The 22,966-nt window shown below is 42.1% G+C and overlaps 1 protein-coding gene across 2 annotated transcripts in view; it reads right to left on the reverse strand.

Moving 5' to 3' along the window:
• cdk18 (cyclin dependent kinase 18) overlaps positions 1-22,966 on the reverse strand; it is a 50,863-nt gene that overhangs the window by 18,424 nt on the left and 9,473 nt on the right. Inside the window, exons 1-2 of one of the 2 annotated variants that reach the window (XM_044174842.1) lie at positions 22,781-22,893; positions 6,044-6,179 (exon numbers count right to left, since the gene is read on the reverse strand). In XM_044174842.1, the coding sequence (XP_044030777.1) occupies positions 6,044-6,179; positions 22,781-22,789 (145 nt within the window). In that variant the 5' untranslated portion in view covers positions 22,790-22,893. Of the gene's footprint in view, positions 1-6,043; positions 6,180-22,780; positions 22,894-22,966 lie in introns of those variants that run through there. The other variant, XM_044174852.1, reaches the window with a different exon arrangement.

Genomic DNA, 22,966 nt, shown 5'->3' on the forward strand with positions numbered 1-22,966 from the left:
AGATGATTAGCAGCTATAGAGCCAGATATTTTTCTCAGGAGTTGGTGGAGACCAAAACAGAGCTAAAAGGAGGGTGAATATTGGGACCTGGAAGGTCACCAGAAACACGGCTCCATATGAATGTTAATGTTGCTCTCTGTCTTCTGGATTTTAAATAGGCAAGTGTACGCTAACAAGTTCATAATACCTTAATATGTCAAATGTGTGTGTGATGAGCTTGTTTTGGATTAATGCTACTTCAGAGAATTGTGATCATGATATGAGAGGGACATTTTACAGCTAAATAATAAACTTCTATGGTGGGCAAACTGCATAATGGTGTCACTGTTTCTAAATTACCTCAAACATAAGCAGGATTTATAGTTCTATCTTAAGGGGTTATGAAGCCATAAATGACACCCCCCTTCTCAAAAATGTAACTACACGTCAGGGCTACAACGGCTACAGTGAAACCACATGGAGACTGGTGATTGGTCAGATTTGGCTACATGCGTTTCTCCTACAATCTCTGATGCCAGTTGAGATTGTTGATAGTGAAGACACCATTAACAAAGTTGAAGAAAAAATATCCAATATATCTGCACAAAACAAAGAAAGGCATAGTTGTCTGTGGACAACCACACAATGGACTCTCAGGTTTTTGTTTTCAGAGACGAAGCTCATCAGCTGAAGTGAATGTGTCAGACAATTATACTGAGAGCACACCAGCATTGTAGTGTGACAGCTTTCCAGCCAGTGTAAGGGGAAGAATGGACTTTGATCCTCATCATACAACATTGTATGTGATGTGTGTTTGATGCCTGGTCGGTGTCTTTTGAATGCTACCTGCTGTGAGGTTTCAGCTGCAGTTTGATCTCCTGTTTCAGTGGCGAGTGTTGGCCGCCTCACCGGTAAGGCCAGTGTGTGGTGTGAGACATGTTTCTCCATATGTGTGTATTACAACTGTTCCATCCTGAGGTGAAGCATGAATAGCTTTAACTCCTTGTTTCCATGGGGACAATGGCTAACAAGGGAAGCAGGTCTCAGTGTTAAGAAGGAAGTCTCATATATCTCTTTAAAGCCTCCCCCTCAACACGCACACGTTTATATGAGCACACACAAACATTAATATTAACTGCTTGACCCATGGCCTCTCTCATACTACAGGAAATTCAACAGTGTTGAACACACACACACACACACACACACACACATACACACAACTCATATAAAAAGCTCCAATAAAAAGATAAAGAAGGCAGACAGATAGAGGCCAATGTGGCTCTTTAACAGTGCTACAGAGAGCCTTCTAACAGGCCACTTTGTGTCAGATTGATTGACAGTCTAAATGGGCTGGGGGGATGAAATGACAACCTGTTTGCTAGTCATTTGAATATCACAGCTACAGCACTCCTTTGATCTCCCGATGCTAATTAGGGTCAGTAAAGGCGACATTGATATGAGCACACACACACACACACACACACACACACACACACACACACACGCAGACACAGTGCCTGATTGCTGTGAGATATGGATGGATGCCTGCTAGACATCTTGTTAGGAAAAGGACAATCCAATATGGTACACCACATGTTGTTTTTGTAGCGTTTCCATCTTAAACTGTGGTTACAGTGAGAGGGAGAAAGAGGCGGAGAGGCGTCAGGAAAGAAATAACCATGGAAGTGGTGGGGAATAAGCTTCACAAATAATGGCAGAATTAACCGCCAGGCTATGTTTGAGAACATTTTCATATTCCCAGATACACACCTACAAGCTTGTCAATACAGTCATCAAGCAACTTAAGGTTAAGTGCCTTGCTCAAGGACAGACACATATAACACTTTAAGTCATCTTCAGTGCCATAAACATTGATGAAAAAGACTAGCAGGCTACAGCCATGCTAGTGGCTCTGTGAGGCTGTACCATAGACTGAATATAAAGATGGACGCTGTGTCTCCACTTCATCCCACTGTAAAAAAAATGAAGCCAAAATACCCGTTTACAGGAGCAGCCATCTTGGACTGGTGACATAGTTTGGAGCCAGAGTCTGCGCAGTAGTGATCGGAGTTGGAGCCGCGGTATCGAGGTCCCGCCCACACACCAGGCCGACTCAGTCGTGAGCCGACCTCAGCTGTCAATCATGACGTGAAACCAACTTTTTATAGCATCAAATCACTAATTAGAACCAAACTTATCAGAAAAAACGAACACTTGAACAAACATCAGCATGATAAGAACGACCTAAAATGACAGAAAAAAAATTATTTGACCTGTACTTTGATTTTTTTGTTTGGCTCATGTCCCATCCGCTAACATGGAGGGCGCAGGGTTTATGACCTATACTGCAGCCAGCCACCAGGGGGAGATCCAGATGTTTTGGCTTCACTTTTGGGTAGCTGTCATGTCGTCCATCTTTATATACAGTCTGTGGGCCGTACTTAGGCACAGTGGAGCTAAATGCTAATGTCAGCAGGCTAACATGCTGATGTTTAGCTGGGATAATGTTTACCATGGCCACCACCATCATAGTTTAGTGTGTTAGTACAGGTATGCTGCCCTTTCTTAATTAGCACTTAACACAAAGTACAGCTGATGCTGAAGGGAATATCATTTGGTTTGCAGGTACTTGGTCATTAACCAAAGTATTAGACATTAAATATTTGACCTGATAATGGCAGTTTAATAAAAGTTAATGGATCACCAGAGTTATTACAGTTCATCCTGGGGGGAGCATGAATGTCTATATCAAATTTCATGGCAATTCATCCAATGTCAAGAAGTTTCACTAAAAACCACAAACTTCATATTTCAGTCTGGACCAAAGTGGTGGATTGAACATCCAACTCCATCCATGGAGGCACTTTTAGCCACTAGCGTGGCTGTTTTTGTGCCTATTAAAAAGCGGTGTGGTTCTCAGTCGTGTTTAAAGCTGAAACAGAAAACTTATACACATTACCCTGAGGAGCTTTGTAAATGTTTTATTGGAAGAAAACACATTCAACACATTTTTTTTAGAATCAACAATATGTTTTTGTGTGTTTTGGTGAGTCAACTTAAAGCTGCACTGACAAACCAAACACTGGCTCTAGAGAGGGCAGTTTGCGTTTTTTTTGCGTGTTTCGCGGCCACTGTAGTTTCTCCTGCACACTTTGCTAACACTTTGACCATAACAGTTTTATATGGTGATGGTATGTCAATTTTGTATTTATAGTTTGTTGCATTAAAATCATTAATGCGGGTTTAACTTTGTTTATTTACAAGAAAACTCTGCAGGGCAGCTTTAACTGTGGCAAAGCTAAAACTGTCAGGTGGTCAAGCAGTTAGATGAGGTAGAGTGATGGGAATGGTGGCTAATGAGGCTTTTCCTGTAAAAGCAAATGGCAGTGTGCTTTGGACAACTGCCAGTCAACATAGCGAAGATAAGAACATTTCACCTGCTTGGTAATAAAAGCTTTGTGACTTTGTGCATGTGTGTGCCAGACGGTTTGCTCATTCGAAGACTCACTGTCACATAGAACTGATTTACTGTAAATCTACTGACTTGAATAATTTATTTGTTATTCCTGTAATTAGGATTTGTTTCTTGCAGCATATTCTCTGCAGAGACAATTGGTCATCAAGAAGAAGCTCTCATCAAAGCGCCGATGTGTCACAGTCGCTTATGTGATTACTCTCAACATTACAGTAGCAGGTTCGTATGGGAGCTCAGGAAAACAGCTTTAAATGGACTAATATATGGAAAGTGAACAAGGAGATCCTGTCTAATGTAAAATATATGTGGTTAGTCAGGGAGTAAATCCTGGCTACCCTTAAGGACAGACACTGACTCAAACACAGACACACACACCCTCACACATACTCACTATTACCTTTGAAGCTCCCAGAGTATATGTGTTTGTATTAATCTAAAAAAATCTCCAACATCTGACTAGACTAGCAGTAAAGACATTGTGTGTGTGTATGTTTGTTGTTCATGTGTTACTGTATCTTATGCGTGTATTTGTGTGTATATGCAGCCTTAGGGGATGCTAATGAGTTCATAGTGCTCAGTGATCTGAGACTGATTGACTTTCTTGGTGTTTGATCCAGCTACTCTTGTTTTTAAATGTAAGAAACAATATCAGAGAATCAGACACAAACAGAAACATAAAAATTGTAAATTGCAGAATTATTTTGCAATATTTTAAGGACAGAGCTAGGCTAGCAGTTTCCCCCTGCTTCCAGTCTTTACACTAAGCTAAGCTAATCAACTCTCTGCATTCAAACTATTTACACTATTTCCCAAAATGCCAAATCATTCCTTTTAACATACGCCACATTACCCTTCATTTTCACTGGACAACATACATGGACTTTCTTGCTGGGCATGTGATGATTATATCCTTTGTGTTTTCCATCTACAGCAGCATATGCTGTGGATAATGCATGATATAAGCCCTCACATAGGAGAGCAAGATAGAAAAGAGAGATGAACGGGAAAAGATTAGAGAGGAGTGTAAACATCAGACGGCTGCTAGGTTTAGGTCAAACACTCTGTCTCTCTTTGTGTCGGCTTTCTTCTTCACTCAGTTGTTTATCTCTCTTCCTTGTCCTCTTTCTCTCCCTCTGTCTGTCTCTGTCTGGATACCTCTTTCCTGACCTTCAGGAGCAGACAGTGATGCAGACAGATGTACTCTGGGGGGTTAAACTACATATCCAGCTGCTTCTCTCCGGCAGGCAGCTGCATAGCAATCTCACTTACAACTGAACTCTATGTTCACACAGGCGGCAGAAGCTATAGTTGCCTGATTTTGATTAGTTGACTCGAGTGGTAATATACAAGCAGGTCTGATGAAATCACCAGAATATCATGCTTACATTGTAAAGCTTGTGCACTTGACCTGGCAGCCATTTCAAGAGTGACCTTGCATCCTGCAGGATCCCCTTCTCTCCTTCTATTGACTTTGCATGTTTTAGTGGCTTTTTTGCATTAAATCTAAATCTAAAGGATCCAACCTTAAAGCGAATGGCCATAAAGAGCAATGCACAATGGTGACATTGTGTAAGTTGACCATCCTGATAGCTCTGCGATCTAATGTCTTCACCCCATTCAATGTTCTTCCCTCTCTTTGTACTATCTTCACAGTAAAACTCGACATAATAAAGCAGAGACACTGGAAAGCCTTATTCTGAATGCATTCAGTTCCTTTGCATTATCTACGCCTACTTATCCCGCCATAACCCTCATTTCCCTTTGAAGCCTGCTGATCCTGTGGCTCAGCGCCGGTGGTGGTACCAGTCGTAGCTGGAAAAATCCCAGTTAATCTGTAAGGCTCCGCTACAGACACGGAAGGAAGGCTTTTGTATTCGGTATTAAAACCCAGAACGAGATTGCAGTTTGTTCTCTATTATTAGACATGAGCTGTTCATTCGCACAGGGACCAAAAGACACAAGGAAGCAGAGCTCAGGCTTCAGGATTTTGAACATGCTTAATTAACCAGTGGTTTATTGGATATAAAATGTTAGCCACTGTGGCCACCCTGTCAGCCCTGTTTTGGATGGGTGTGTACTGCCATGTCAGACGTTTATGCTGGAGACAGAACTTCTCATCCATCTCAGACCTACAAGTAACACACTTAAATGTCAGGGGAACTGCAGAGTCGAGTGATAATTCTCTGTGGGTTCGTCACTATGAGTGACTCCTTCAAAGTCCACGTATTTACTTGATCAATTGTTAATATAGAAATATTAATTAGTGCAGCTTTAACTTTAACCAGACCTTAACCATTGTACTAGCCATGCACAGGTTTTGTAGAAATATTCACATTTTACAAACACTGCCATTGTTCAAAAATGTTGTCATTGAATGTACTATTGAGTTTTGAAGAATCGTCCAATATCAACATTGTGCCTGGCTATAGCATTGGTTTTGAAAGTCCACACAATTTAACTTCAAAACTTCAACAACAATCTGGGAAGAATGTATTTAAAACCTGGGACCCAAACTAAATTAGGGCGTATATCTTGAAGGGTATGAACAGGTTCTCCATGGCTGAGTGGGGAAATAGGGGTTCTTACCCTGAGTGTGCCGTATGTTGAACTGGTTGATCTGCTCAGTGAACTCGTTCTCCTCAATGGTCTCAGTGCGGGGAACAGAAAGAGAGAAACGCCTCTTAAAGTTCTTCATCTTGTTCATGGTGCTGAGGAGCAGACTCTGGGAGAAGAAAGAGAGAGAGAGAGAGAGAGAGAGAGAGAGAGAGAGAGAGAGAGAGAGCAGAAAATATACCATCAATCCTCCCATTCATCAGTGCATACAGTACATGCATCAACACATTCTTTGATGCTTTTCTTGAAGAAAAGAATTTAAAGGTGCAGTATTTGTTACATATAGCCAGTAGGCAATTTGAGGGGGTCATTGTTAGCAAAATGACAAAAACCCGTCCCCCTTGTTAATCTGCTCAAAAGATGCTCTGTGCTTCGTCTCGTCGTGGCGCTTCACCTTGCCACTTTTACTAATCGCCACGATCTCGGAACATATGAGACACACTGGTGTTGAGCCGCCTGTGGAAGATCGAACATGTACGAGTCTGTCCATTCTGGATTAAAAGCCCAGTCTCTGCTGTCTACTTTTCTCTTTTTAGAGCACGCCATGTGACTCGCCTCTACTCTCCCTGCGTGTGTGTACCTCAGTCACGGACTCACGGGCCACTAAACCAGCGCCATAAAGGCTGCGCTCCGTCAAAATGTAATAATTATCAACAATTTATCGATATTCTCTACAGCAGACGGGGGAAGAGAAAGTGCGCAGCAGCATGACAGAGGCCGGGTCAGAAATGAACAGTGCTTGGACCAAAAGTGCCATTGAATGCGCATATTTATTTTTTGTTGCTGTCCTCACTTGTTATTTTTTCAAATGAAACAAATCTTTGTGCCACAAACTGAGTGTTTATGTGACAATACAACATAATAATTATACATTATTTCAGAGTTTATTTCACTTCCCACTGCCTACACAAAACAAGCTGCAGAACATATCGTGCAGCTGTGATGGATCTTTATGAGCAGCTTGACCAAAGACTTCTATGCCACCAGATAATGAGGCAGAAAGCAGCAGGAAAGCATCTGATCAATATAATCTCTCCCTCAGTAGGTTGCACAATCACAGCCAGCCATACGAGGTAGTTATCTCTCTCCAGCACTTTGAACTCATCTTTTTGTTCTTCTTTTTCTCTGGTCTGTGTGCTGCAGAGACTGGTGTCTCCATGATTCCTTTACTGACACGGATTTGTGCATACGCGTGTGTGTGTGTGTCTGTGGGTGTGCGTTTCCACTCATTACTGTGAAGGCTAAGAGATGTGTATGGTGGGCTCAATTACAGCAAGACTCCACATTCCCTACTGTTATTTTTTGGCCTAATCAGGATATTACTGTCTCTGAGTGATCCCTGCATATTGTCAGATTACCCTGACTGCTGCAATACCTGAACAGTGTGTCAGATGGCTGCCTGAGTCCAATCAGGAATGTGCCATATACACATACGCACAGAAATGCACACAAACTATCTAAGTGATAATAATCCACCCCAACTAGCAGCAGTGACCTTCTAACCCACACCATAATACAACTAGTACATAATACAAGTCGAGGCATGGGATTTTAACATACAGTTCATCTCTGATGGTTTAAAACAATATAAGGCTTTTTGAGCGGCGTCATCATGAAATGCGCATGCACACGGGGTGTAGAACAAACCAGACTGAAGGAGAGTTTATGGGGTGAGATATTTTTGTGCCTTTAACTGCATGAATCGCAAAAGTAATGGATGGAAAATGTTCAGTTTTCCAAGAAGAAAACCTGTTAGTTCAGAGTGCAAAATTAGCTATTGGGATTTAGCGAGCGCGGTTTCAAGATTCTGACTATGGTTTAGATCTTTCTTGACTATTTTAGCCTGGCAACCATGTCAACCGCTCAGCTCCCTTCAGCAGAAAATGTTTGTCTTCTGAAAGAATTGGACAATTACAAAGATATTTTACTGGGGATGCATCAATACAAAAGAAAAGTAAATAATTTGGGGGCATCTACAGTAAATAGTATTAATCCCACAGTCGACAGGAGCCTCAGACAGGTTCCTTGGGCAAACAAAAATGATTGACAATGTCCTCACTGCTGTATATTTCCCAGGGGTTACTGTGGACGCTTTACAACATTATTACCAAGCCACAAATTATGAGCCATATTTTACAGTTTTTTGTCATTTGGTGCCACTGGTCAGCAGGTTGTTAGCAGAGTGTTATCATGGAAACATGGCTCTTAGTTCAGAGTTAGCCTAAGGGTAGGGTGGCTAACTTTTTAAACTTAAAATAAGTCAGTCTTTATTTTTGTGAAACTGTCTAACTTATCTTGCATTTGACTAATCTAAGAGCAAAATTCAGACTGGCCTGACACTGCAGACCAGTCTAAAATATCCATAGCGGACTGATGGAATTAGGTGGAAAATGCATAATTGTTACCCTTGTAATAGTTTAGAGAAAAATAATTACAAACAGGTGTGCAGAGTCTCTTTTCATTATCTTGTGAGGCTGATCTAATAATACTCATTAAATCCTAAATTGACAGTTTGATACGAGTTAAGCTAACTGTCTGTATACAGTGCAGTCATCTAATATGAGGTTTTGCACTAATGTAAGACATCTGCCAGATATCTACTGTCTACTATAGGTATAGGTATATTTTGATCATTAACAGCAGGATTTTCATACACTCTGACATTAATTTAATACCCAGAATGTGTTATAGTTTGAGGGTTTTTCATTTCCTGTTTTATTTTGAAGTATTCTCCTTCTCTTGTGTGTCTTGTGGTTTTACTTCCTGTCTTTATTTGCTTTCCCTGCAGTTTTGATTGTTGGCCTTCCTTGATTGTTTGCACCTGTGTGTGTGTGTGTGTGTGTGTGTGTGTGTGTGTGTGTGTTCGCCCCCACCCTGTTAGGTGCACTTTTGATTGTCCCTCGTTCCCGTGCCCAGTGTCCCGGCATTCTTACCGTGAGTTCTGTGGTTTGGATTCTTTGTCTCCCTTAGACCGTGTCAGGATTCTGGAATTTGACCTTTGCCTATTCCCTGTTGGATTTGTTTAGCCTCATTGGACTCACTTCCCTGTTTCCACCACTGCCAGCCGGTAACCCATTACCTTTTACTTGGACCTGTATCTGCCTATCTGCCTATTACCTGTTTGTTGTCTGTCTGCCTGTACCTGCCTGCATACCACTTCACCCAGTAAACCCTGTAGTCATCCGGCTACCTCATCCTCATACCGCCTCCTGGTCTTCTGCATTTGGGCCCACAAACTACACAGCATACGACAGAATGAGGGAAGTTCTGTGCTCTTCACTTGTGTAACACACAAAAAGCAGAAATTTGATACACGCTAAAGTAAAAAAAATTAAAATGCCCCTTATTTTGTGAGGGGGCTTTTAACCCGTGCTGCCTGTTGATGGTCTAGGATGCACTCAGTTCATTTGTCATTACTTTCAAGAGCTAACTTTGTGTAGTCTGGCGCTGTCTCAATTCATGCCTTTCTGTACTTGCACTTGCTATTTTGAGTGCATAAGTGCGTTCATACTGAAAGTTATGGCAAAATGCAGTGCACTAGGAGTACCATGGTGGTGGTGTACCAATAATTATCAAAAAGATGATCAGAGAGTGTGGAATGCTGGACACTTCTCGCCCTCAATGGTTGCCATCTTGGCTACGTAGCGGAAGGGGAGGGGTTAATTTAGCAGTCTGTAATGATTTGGTACCATGAATGCTTGCTAGCTAACAAGCAAGTAAAAGTAAAATCACGTTAATTTTAAAAAAAGTTTTAATAGTGTCAAGTGAGCAAACAAGCCTGCAGATATTTTGATGGGCGACAATCGCGGCCAAATGTTGGCGGTAATGCTCTGTCCGGTTGCAGTTCGCCATTAAGAAGAAGAAGCTGTCAAATGTTGGGATTGTCATTTCCGGTAAGTGCACAATAGCCGTGTTCAATCTGAGACAACACTACCCTGTCAAAATTCACACACTACGCAAGTAAGTACATAGTGCACACAGTGTACTACCGGAAGTATCCGAACACAGACCCAGCTTGGGTTTGCGTTATAACTGCTACTAGCTGCCATTTCTTACTATGTGTCAGGTTAGCTAGCTAGAGCCGGCTTGTCTATAAAGTATGATGTGTTACTACTAGGATGAGTGCCACATACAAGTTTCCTCTAAACAGTGATTTTACTGGTTTATACCAAGTTGCTTGATTTCTAACTGTTAAAAATGTACCTATTTAAGCTATCATGACATTAGGGCATTGTGGCTGCAAGCACGTGGGGAAACCTGTTTTTAAGGCAACACATCAAATAAAGACTGACCGCAGCCACACCTCCTCCACTCTAGTGCTCAACACGGGAGCCCCGTCGTGTTCATGCTACACCCACGACTGCAGCCTCCGACACAGAGACCACTCTGATGTGAAATTTGTGGACGACACCACCAACCCCTGTCTACATCAGTAGAGCAGGTGAACAGTTTTAGGTTCCTGGGAATCAGCATCATTGAGAACCTGACATGGTCCTCTCACATCTCCACCTCGGTCAACGCTCAAACGGCTGTATTTCTTAAGGAAACTTAAGAAGGCAAAATTCCTGTGCCAAGTTCTTTTTAACTTAACTTTTTAACTTACTTAACTAGACGAGCAACAGAAAGCATCCTGACTGGAAACATCACAAACTGGCATGGGATGTGCACGGCCCAGAACCGGAAGGCTCTGCAGCAGGGGATTAAAACCGCTCAGAAGATCATTGTGATATCGGAGAGATGGTGTCTGCACAGAGCCCAGAGGGTACTAAAGGACAGTAACCTCTTGTGTATATGGTATGTGTGTTTTTAGCGAAAACTTGGCTACAACTTTAATTTCATTGTGCAGCTCTGTGTTGTAGAATGGCAAACGTACCTTGAATAGACACAAGCTTCCACTCTGATCACACAACAGAAGCGAATGAATAGCATGGAGAGAGCCAAACATGGGCCCGATACGGTCTGGATGAAAAACCATAAGGTTACTAAATTGTTGTTTTCATGGCCTTGTTCAGCTCTGAAACTAGAAATGAGACAGCAATTTGGTTTGCAGTACCCTCAGCACAGCCAGTCCGCTCTAGTTTAGTTAACAGATTTTTACACCTAAAGAACTTCCATTTTATGATAGTACTTAAAGGTTCCCTGTGGAGCTTCTGACCTCTAGTAACGCTATGGGGCTGTTTGTTTATGAGGCCGGCTGCAGACAGAATCTAAGACAAAGAGATGGTGGCTATACATTGCTTTTTTAATTTTTATATTTTTTAAAAAGGAAGCAAAAAAGGCATGTATTTCGAGTTACAGTGAGAAGGTATAATCATAATGTACTCATAATAAACAGTACTAGACAGTGAACATAAACAAAAGCTAACCTGTTCATTTACAGAGATCATGATAAAACTATTGACAGTGTGTGGCTTCTTAATAAATATATATACATATATATATGAATACCACAGCAAGTGATGTGAATGATTAAACTAAGCATGATAGCCATCTTAATCATAATGTGTTGGAGCTGAGAATATGATAAAAGCATGCAGAAACTGGAACTAAACCCTTTTTTGGTCTGGCCGAGGAGCCACAGACCCCCGCTTTATTGTGTCCCCCCGCTTTTCAAACCAATGTTGTGCCCTTGAGGTACGACACATTTGAAAATCAAATCACCAGTATTATGCTATTATCGACCGTACTGATTCATCGTTGACCTTGATTATTGACTTGGCTTTCATCTATACATGCTTTAGAATAGTGAATTTGGCTGCTGAACTTTTTAAACAAAATTCCTGAGGAGTGATGACCCCGACCCCTGCCGTGGGCAGGGTCACAGAAGGCTTCACCGATAACGAATCTCACTCCAAACTAAACTGAAAAGTTTGCAGCCCTGGATTAAGACATCAAACTAATTATGCACTCTCATAGAGAGTGTCTTCATATATATATATATATATATATATGAAGGCACTCTCATAACCAGAGAAGTGTGGGTGGCAGCCATAAATTGAACAGCCAGTGGAGGAGAGGAAGCAGCTCAAAAGGCGACGGTGGAAGCAAGTAATCCCCAGATCAGTGCAGAGAAAAGGAGGATTTCTAATTCCAAAAAGGAGAAGCCTTTAGAAATCAGTCATGTGACTCTTCAATGGAGAGGGAAACACGCACTTGGTAGCAGACAGAGCACTGCTAAAAGCAGGAAGACCAACCTTTTTGTGCTGTTAATAAGACACAATCATGTTCATTGAGCAGCAGAGACCTCGGCTTTATAGTTTCTAGAGCTGGAAAATGCTTTTGGCTCAGTAGCACGCAATTTCAATCACAACAGTAATGGTGCAGTTAACATCTATTTCAAACATACAGATATCTTAGCAGCAATAATTTACTGCAGCGGATTTTCTTCCAGCTCACTACGGATATTGTGACAGTGATACTATATGCTAAAATATATATATGCTAGAATGGACATAAAAACCTGACTATCAATGGGCATTTCTTGTAAACACACAATATCAGAGAAACCTATAAGTTTAGGAGGCCGGTGTAATAAAATGCAATCAGATAAAAAGCAGATTAAGGGGTTAGGAATGGAGGAGGAAAGAGGCTTACTCTGGAGAGAGAAATCAATACCACTAGGCTGGCTAAGTGTTGCTGTGTTTGTGGTTGTGGCTGATGTTTTTCCCTTTGAGAATTAATGAGGCAGCCTTTGTGAAGCCAGGCTTCCCCAGTGTCTCAGCAGGGCAGAGCTATATAGTTTAGGAAGGGAGTACCTCCAGTGCACTTCACACAGGAGTTCAAATGAACAATAGTAGTTGACATTGTGGTCAAAAACAGACGTGTAATCCACTCAAATTGCAAATTGGCATCGGCATTGAAAAACAACAGTACAAAAACCTCTTTGTGTCACAAGCTGAGTAACAGTGCTGGGTCCTTTTACTAGTTTGGTTTGTTGTGATCTTTCTGAGGAGGAGGAGGAGGACAGTGTTTATTGTTATGATGCAGATGAAAAATGACCTTTACTCTTCTGTTCCAGCATCTTTTCACTGATGCTATACTGTATTTTGAATTCAGTGCTCTCAGTCAAATAAGTGTTATTGTATCTGGGTTTATGATTTCATAGACACTTGTAGCTGTTACCGTTGCCATATCATGCTATTAATGTATTTTGTCACTTGATCATTCCCATCCTGGAAAACATTTTACACCAGAAAATAAATACATACAGAGGAACATCTTTTTTTTTAAACTACGGTCCCTCGCTCTCTCCACTAGCTCACAGTCCAGCAGTGAATTCTATTTAACATCCCTCTTTGCGCTTTCTCTGGGGGAAGCAGGACGGAGACTGGATTCTTGGTGTGAGTCCAGAGGATAGACCTTTGCTTCATCCTTCTGTTAGCAACGTAGAGCCGAATTTTGTAGTTTGAAGTTCAGTCACCTCGGGTCTGAGTGGAATATCAGGCATTAGAAATATGCTTCAGATGTAGCTTTTGTTGTGGATGTTTCTTGAGGTCGGTTGAGGTATTTGTTACCTTTTTTGACCCTGTGATTCATTGGTTCAAAGTGAACTACAGAGCCATGCACATACCAGTTACTTACCTTTACCTAAGTAAAAGTAATAGCCCAATGTAGAAAGTGTAGAGGCATTTTCAACAAAATGAGGGATCAACATGTATCGAAAGAGGCATGTTACTGTAACCTTTGATTGTTTACTGTATATTTTTCAGCTAAAACTATACTGTATATAAATTTGGCTGAGTACATCATTGTAATAATCTGCTCTTTATGTACACAAACAGCTTTTGCCAACAACTAAATTGGATTAGGCACCAAATGCAGCAAAATGTTTCAGTTCATGAAACTGTGCATGTTGTTAAAAAACCTACAGTACATTTACATTATTGCCGTTTGCATCTAAAGTAAGGAATAATGTCTTTGTTTGGAGTAAACAAAAGAAGAACCTGGTATTTATGACCAAAGAAAGCCAACCATGGCTGAACTCACACAGAAAAGAGCACCATATACAGAAACTTTGAAGGGGAACTCCACAGCTCTTACACGTCAGCGTGTTTCCAGGTGTTGGGGAGTAACTACTGCATATGTGGAAACAGTAGTATAAAGCCTTTAGTGTCTCCGGAGGGAGCTGTGTGAATACATGTCCTCAGGTGATGTCACTTGAGTCAGCGTCAGTTGGGGCTGAAGACTACAAGTTTTTAAAATATTTGTACCAAATGTCATGGCAATCTATCCAATACTTTCAGTCTGAACCAAAGCAGTGGTCCGACTAGTGTGGCTAAAAATCTGTACTGAAGTGGACCCAAAGACACCACCAGTATCATCGCCTCCATATCTAAACAAACATCAACTTGCCCCAAAGCCTGTGGTGGATTATCCTCCAAATCTTACATCTGACAAAACTTTTGTGCTTTTTACCATTTGTGTCTTTGTTTGGAATGAACAGAATAGGGACCTGATCGTTACGAGCAAAGAAAGCCAACCACGGCTGTGCACAAAGAAAAGATCACTACCAACATAAGCTTTAACCTTATTAACATATAATCCAAATACAGCGCACACTGTGCTTGATGAGTGATCTTTATAAAAGCAGCACTGAAACAACACAACAACGAGAGCTCAGCACCAAAGATTGAGTCTCAAGATTGAGACAAAAAAACAAGGGTCATGCTGATTTCCAAGCTTACTTCACTTGCACACTTGAAGTTTCTCTAAATGAGAGAGAAATGTTTTAAAAGTAAATATTAATATGGGAGGATAACCAATAAAGCTTTCCTTGCAGCCTTTAAAACCCAGGCATGCATATGCATATCTAAAATGACTTCATTCCCAAATATTTTTCAGGCGTCACTGAAAATGTAGCAACTTTCAGTGCGCAGACATTCCTTCCTGTTTACAGTCCAGACCAAAGTCATGGCCAAGAATGTCGTCCACACAGAATCACCGACGTATTTCTTTTGGCTTTCTACTCTAGATCTGCCCGTCTGTACTCACAAACCTGTGAATCAGGGCTGAAAATCAGCCCCCAAATCCGTTGCTATGCTCTGGTGTTTTAAATAGAATCTAAAGTGTCTCTTTTCTAAACAGAACACAGAGAAATGCAACGCGCCCCCCCCCCACTCTGATTGGGAGCCTCTCTTTATCAACTCTCATTAGCCCTCTTGAACAACTTAATTACATGGGTCGTGAGTGAGAAAATGACTGATTGCGATGGACAGTGTGTGTATGTGTTTGTAAAACTGGGTCTGGCTGCTTGCAGCCAATCAGGAGTATGTGGCATCACTCTGAAAGCAACTCTATCAAAGGGAGGAAGTTGGTCTTAGGTTGTGTGACACAGTCTGACTACACACACACACTCATGCAGACACACTTCACGTTACCACGGCGCCCACTCTCCTCTTTTTAAAAAAAAAATCCCTGTTCCTCTTCGAACCTTTCATGCATCTTCATCAGGGTTTATATCTTTCCTGTCGTTGGGAAGTAACTTTGGACTAACTCAGATGACAACCCTCCAGTCAACAGTAGGCCATTCATAAGCCACTGTCTGTAATATTGCAGATTGCCAACAAATAATCTTAAAGAAAAGGACAAATGATGCCTGGAAAAGGCTACAACCACCTTTTGACCCGCCTGCAGGCAGTGCTGTAGCTGCAGTTCAACCCAGGATAATATGGTCATGTCCTCTGTATAATTGGCTGAATTTGGGGCTTTTAGAAAGACAGACGACAGAAAGACAGGGACCTCTGCCTGGAACAAAGGCGGAAGTAGCATGATACTGATATTAGCACAGCAAAACCTTGTTTGTCAACGTTGTTTCCTTTAACCGTGACCACGGTTGTTTCCCAACATTAACCAAGTACTTAATTAAACTTAACTTGAGTGATGGCAGATCAGCAAGCACTGAAATGAAAATGTTTTGTAAAGCTCATTTATCGCAGTACGGGAAGGCACCAACAATGCTGACCGGCCGAGCATCAAATCAGAAAATGCTCACAACACTATACGTGTTGAAGTTCAAGTGGGACTTGACACAAAACATTTGCACAGATTTACTTTTGTGAATTGATTTTGCCATTTTAAGTGCTGGTGTGATGTGTAGTGCAAATGTGTCTGATTGTAACAGCTCAGCTGTTGAAACTAACTTATTTAGACTTATCAATGCTGGTCAGTTTTAGTTTTTTAATCAAAATTTTTATTATTTTGTCACGGTATTATTTTTCTGCCTGAAGTATTTGTCATGCTCATGCATATGTATAAAAAGATTAGAAATGAGATGATTAGGAAACTGGCTAACATGGCCAAGAAACAGACTTTCTCCTTGAGAAATCTAGCTGGGGAAATCAGGTGTGTCCAACCCCCTATCCTGATGACGGAAACCGTGTTTCTTGTTTACGACATTGAATAAATCGCTTCCTGTGAATAAATTGTTCCTATTGCAGGAAGCCGACAGTAACCCAGTTACTTAAGTACATGTAAACACACTGATTAATTTGTAAAGCTGTTGCAGTGGTTTGGGGAATGGGTAAAAACAGGAGCTGCCCAATGCAAACAAAATATTGTCCTTTTGCACCAAATCCACTGGAGCAGTTCAGCGCTTGTTGAGGAGTGTGTTTGATTCAGCAAAAAGCCATATGTTAGTGGTCCAGTGACCCATGTCAGCTCCGGTCAAATGAACATACACAACTCCCTTCATGTGTACTCATTTAGAATGGGGCCAGCTGATGGAAAAGATGTGGGGCTTGTTTAGATGGGCTTCTCAGTTTTATACAGGTCAGTGGGCACAGTAATCGGAAAATATGACACTCATTCAACAATCAATGTACACAGAAGGCATACAGCGCAGGCATGAAGATATACAACTGTGACTCATGCTGGGCGATGAGTTCACATGTGCACACGCTCAGATTCAAACCTTCAGGCAAATTCTTTTCTCTCTCTTTCACTTTTTTCCTCTGTCCACTTTGTTGAAATTGAATAAATGAATAACCCTGAGAGGCCGATAAAAAAAAAAAAGAAGCTCTGGCACAGTGTCAGGGCAGACCATTAGCCTGCTAACAGTGAGACCACAGCTTCATCCGACCGCTGTGTTTGTCCAGTGAAACCTGGCATGGCAGCTTCCTGTTCCTGACAGCCAGACGGGCTGCCAACACAAGCTGTGATCTCTGGGAGGCTCAAGAGGGAGGGGGCAATGGCAGAGATGCAGAGAGCAACTACACGAAACAGAAAGGAAAAAAAGATGATTTGCAGAGCGGTCTGCTATTTCCAGATCCAATATTCAAGAGAAGATGAAAAAACAGAGGGAGGACAAAAAAGAAGACACACTCAGACTTTCTGAAATGGTTTCTTATCTTCTAAATATGTTGCTGATGTTTTGTTTTCAAAGTCCCAATAACCTTTAGCCACTTATGTTAAAAAAACTAATTAGTAGCCTATTTCCTCACAATAATTTTACTCCTGGCAGTGTGGAGAAGGCTTTGAAACAGTATTTAGACCCTCATGTAGTGAAATAACTAGTGTAACTGTAAAGTGTAACTCAAAACTTAACTGAACACATGATTAGAAATTTCCCTTGTGTTGGTGAGAAGAAGGAAGGACCTCATACCTTGCTCCGTTTTCCATGCTGTTAGACAGTGTGTGTTTGTATGTGTGTGTGTGTGTGTGTGTGAGAGAGAGAGAGAGAGAGAGAGAGAGAGAGAGAGAGAGAGAGGGCTGCAGAGAGGCACATGCACACATCTGTCTGTGTCAGTTGTATGTGTGTGATGGGTCATATGCTCTAAAACTGACCTTGGGCCTGAGGTTACATTACTGTGTGCTCCAGTAGTTCACATGGACTGAGAAATCTACACAACTGCGTGCACACACACATAAAACACACATTTTCCCTAAAGGAGAAGAGTGGTGGTGACAGTGCTGCTTCACAGAAACCAGAGTGGTAAGAGAGAATCACTGTTAAACAGCTGGTGTGTTTAGTCTGTAATGCAGCTAATGCAATTTTCAGCACGTCCTCATACCTAAATGACAGAATAGGTCGTTTGCCACGGACTCTCAATACTACATATACGACCGTTGGAGAGCAGCAGCGACAGGTGTACCAGACCTTCGTCGTCATGGAAACAATAATAAACACATGGTTAACGTTGTGAAAAGGTCACAATTTGGTCAGGTTTAGGCGCCAAAACTACTTGGTTAGCTTTAGGAGAAGATCTTTGTTTGGGTTAAGATATGTAACTTATGTATGTAACTTAAGATAATTCAACGTTGACTTTTGGTTTCACACGGGACACTTTCCTGGGTGAAAGTCCTGTGTTTGACCCATCCATCCACCCCGGCCTGTTCCCTACATGGACTTTGTCGCTCTTACTACCTCACCTGACTTCCTCCTTTGCTCCCGTCATAATTACTACAGCCACTAGAGGTTGCCACCTAACAATAAACATAAACATGGGTTGTAATAAGCTGCTTGCACAGACGACCTGTATGGCCATATTTTCTGGGAAGACGGTATGCCAATTTTAGCTGCCATTATCCAGCCACGTTCCCACAAAACACACATATAATGGGGATAATACAAGTTTTTGTACCAGTGAAGTATTTGGTGAAATCCACTCCAAAATAGGAACTGATACGGCCTGAATTCATGCAGTATTTTCACATTATGCCAGCAGGTGAAGTGTTTGGTTAGAGCTGCCGTCCAGCTGTTTCTGTAGGAAACTGAATGAAGTCCCATAGCTACGTTACGTTAAGATCCGAAAGACTGTTTTAAAATCTGTTCCAGATTTGTGAAACCTTTTCTGTTTGAGTGAACATAAATAAATGCAAATTCCATTTTTTTTTCTCTGTCCATACCACATAAGATTAAGTGTTGTAGAGTGACACTGAGAGCCAAAAGAAAAAACTGCTTATTAAGTATTTTTCTCTGCCAAGTTTTGGACAAATGTGCAGTTGACCTTTTCTCTGTGTTCCGGTATAAATGTTTCACAACTTTGAGACAGGGAATAGTTATTACAGACTCGCCAGGTTCCCCCGTCAACCAGCCTCAGCGTGCTCCCTCACCAGAATACTAATTACACACACCTGCTCCCCATCAGCACCTAATCACACAAGGATAAAAGCACACCACTCACCCCAGTCAGTTGTCTGGTCTTGTTAAGGACTAGAAGGACTCCGCTCTACGTATATCCACTCCAGCGCGTGTTCCCCACTCCAGCGCGTGTTCCCCACTCCAGCGCGTGTTCCTACTCCATCGTGTGTTCCTACTCCATCGTGTGTTCCCCACTCCAGCGTGTTCCTACTCCAGCGTGTTCCACTCCAGTGTGTGTTTCACTCCATTCCATTCCAGCATGTTCCTACTCCAGCATGTTCCTACTCCAGCGTGTTCCCACTCCAGCGCGTGTTCCCACTCCAGCATGTGTTCCACTCCATTTCACTCCAGCATGTTCCTACTCCAGCGTGTGTTCCTACTCCAGTGTATCCTACTCCAGCGTGTTCCCACTCTAGCGTGTTCCCACTCCAGCGTTTTCCTACTCCAGCTTGTGTTCCACTCCAGTGTGTGTTCCACTCCATTCCATTCCAGCATGTTCCTACTCCAGCTTGTGTTCCACTCCAGTGTGTGTTCCACTCCATTCCATTTCAGTGTGTTCCTACTCCAGCATGTGTTCCTACTCCAGTGTATCCTACTCCAGCGTGTGTTCCACTCCAGCGTGTTCCCACTCCAGCATGTGTTCCACCCCATTTCACTCCAGCATGTTCCTACTCCAGCGTGTGTTCCTACTCCAGCATGTGTTCCTACTCCAGCGTGTGTTCCTACTCCAGTGTATCCTACTCCAGCGTGTGTTCCACTCCAGCGTGTTCCCACTCCAGCATGTGTTCCTACTCCAGCGTGTGTTCCACTCCAGCGTGTTCCCACTCCAGCATGTGTTCCACCCCATTTCACTCCAGCATGTTCCTACTCCAGCGTGTGTTCCTACTCCAGCATGTGTTCCTACTCCAGCGTGTGTTCCTACTCCAGTGTATCCTACTCCAGCGTGTGTTCCACTCCAGCGTGTTCCCACTCCAGCATGTGTTCCACCCCATTTCACTCCAGCGTGTGTTCCTACTCCAGCGTGTGTTCCTACTCCAGCGTGTGTTCCTACTCCAGCGTGTGTTCCATTCCAGCATGTGTTCCTACTCCAGCGTGTGTTCCTACTCCAGCGTGTGTTCCTACTCCAGCGTGTGTTCCTACTCCAGTGTATCCTACTCCAGCGTGTGTTCCTACTCCAGCATGTGTTCCTACTCCAGCGTGTGTTCCTACTCCAGTGTATCCTACTCCAGCGTGTGTTCCACTCCAGCGTGTTCCCACTCCAGCATGTGTTCCACCCCATTTCACTCCAGCGTGTGTTCCTACTCCAGCGTGTGTTCCTACTCCAGCGTGTGTTCCACTCCAGCGTGTTCCCACTCCAGCATGTGTTCCACCCCATTTCACTCCAGCGTGTGTTCCTACTCCAGCGTGTGTTCCTACTCCAGCGTGTGTTCCTACTCCAGCGTGTGTTCCATTCCAGCATGTTCCTACTCCAGCGTGTGTTCCTACTCCAGCGTGTGTTCCATTCCAGCATGTTCCTACTCCAGCGTGTGTTCCTACTCCAGCGTGTGTTCCTACTCCAGTGTATCCCTACTCCAGCGTGTGTTCCTACTCCAGCGTGTGTTCCTACTCCAGCGTGTGTTCCTACTCCAGTGTGTTCCTACTCCAGCGTGTGTTCCACTTCATTCTGCACCAGCGTGTGCTCTACTCTAGTGTGGTTCCCTACCTGCTACCCCTCCATCATCAACATATCAGTAAGACCAAGGACTTTCTACATCATAACAATAACCCATTACCTAACCACGTACCTGCAAACTGTGTTGACTCTGCTGTAGTCTCAGTAAAAAACCTCTGTTTCCATATCGGTGTTTCCTGCCTCTCTGTCCATAACAATAGTGCAACATGTTGGGAAATATGCTTATTCACTTTCTTGTTGAGTGTTTGATAAAAAAGATTGACACCATTCTTATGTTTGTATGCTAAATAGGAAGCTAGCTAAGCCAGCAAGCTTAGTTTAGCATAAATACTACAGGTAGGAGCAAACAGCTAGCCTGGCTCTGTCTGTTTTTAAACTAACAACATACTGGAGAACGTCCTAATAGGTGACCTTTCAAGGTGCTGGTAGTAGGTTTTTTTTTTTTTACCTGTGGACAGAGCCAGGCTAGATGTTTACTCCTGCAGTCTTTATGCTAAGATTATATCCCTCTGGCTCTAACTTTTCATTTAGTGTACAAACACCAGAGTGATATAAATTTTCTCATCTGAATATGCTTATTTCCTAAAATGTCTAAAATAAAAACATTTCTTTCAACATTCACAGTTTTATGTGTTGTATCAATACAGAATCTACACAACAAACATTTCCCCTTTTGTTTAACCTGCACCACAGGCAAACTTCAGCCTTGTTCAAAAAGTCTGCTTACGACCAGGCAAGCCAAACAAGTAGAAGTAGTAAATAAGATTTACTAAGGATGTTTGTTTACTCTTGTATAATCTTAGGAAAGATAATTTGTTGGCTTTAAATTTTGCTTTGACTAAACACAGATCAAAATGTAAAGTTGCATTAATTGATAGTTTTGGCCACAAGTAGTGATGGGAATTACGGCTCTGAAGATCTTCTGGCCCCATTCCTTTTCATCTTTCTTTTTTCTTTAATGGTGCGGGGGTTACTAGGTTTATTTGCAAAATAATCACTAGGATAATGTTAAGGGTAAGATTTGGATCAGATTCAAACTTAAACATCCCATCAGTATAATTGAATTTTGCATGTGTGGACTTACCAGCACTAAATTACTCGTATTGCCAGACCAAATGTCAATGATCTGCATTGTAAACATTATAGGTGACTCCATGTCCCTCTGCTTTGTCAGTGAATTTACTACTTTGAATTTACCCTCTGTATGGAATGTTATGTAAATAAAGTTTCCCTTCCTTGAATGCAATTCATGCAACACTTATTAGAAAACTTTTTAACTCTGCCCCCCAGATGCGACAGTAATCGAGTAGACCCACTATTGCGCTGAGTTGCAGACAGTTTGTGACTAGAGTGGTAACGGTATACTGTTCACGTAAAGGGGAGTGGATTTAGGGCAGCCAGGGAAATTTGGGCACAACGATAAAAACACAAAGTATGATTTGGTTCCCGTCATTCGTACCAAAGAGCTCTTGAAAAGAATTGGATCATTCGCAACATTGACATACTATCACTTAAGATTTTATGGCTAACATGTTAGCAAACATGTTCCTGTTTTTGAGTTAGAGCAACATTAGAACTCATATGGAGTCGTGTTTCTGGCGAACTAATGTATATAAGTCCAGTGTTCAGTCTACTTTTAGCTCTGTTTTGGTTGACGCCAACAAAGAATAATATCTGACGCTTATGCTCTACTGTGCTCACGGGTTAGTTTCAAACTTTGTCTGTCTGCTGTTTGGTGCTGGGCAGGTAACGTACAATGAGAGCTTTTTCTCTGAAAACAACTACCGGCTGCTGCTGGAAACAAGGTTGATGAGAGCGGAGTTGGCAGGCCGGGAAACCAAAACAATGACCTAAAAAGACGTTAAAAAGGGTCTGCAGAGCTGAGGGAAACTAATCGTGTGAGTTTGTCACTACAAGCAACACCTTTCACATTACACAAAGTCATTTGTAACTTACCTACCCCACTCATCTAGAAGCAGCCATTTTCTTCATTAGACAGAATTCTGGCACAGTAGAGGTCATAACAAAACTAAAGGACCATGAAGCCTGAGCATTAGCTGAGTTTGTGGATGATCATATCTGTGTTTAGTCCATAATAACACAGAGCTTTATGTGGCCCGTTCAGAACACAGTCAGATTGTATTTT

The sequence above is a fragment of the Siniperca chuatsi genome, linkage group LG2 (assembly GCF_020085105.1).
Source record: "Siniperca chuatsi isolate FFG_IHB_CAS linkage group LG2, ASM2008510v1, whole genome shotgun sequence".
NCBI classification, from domain to species: domain Eukaryota; kingdom Metazoa; phylum Chordata; class Actinopteri; order Centrarchiformes; family Sinipercidae; genus Siniperca; species Siniperca chuatsi.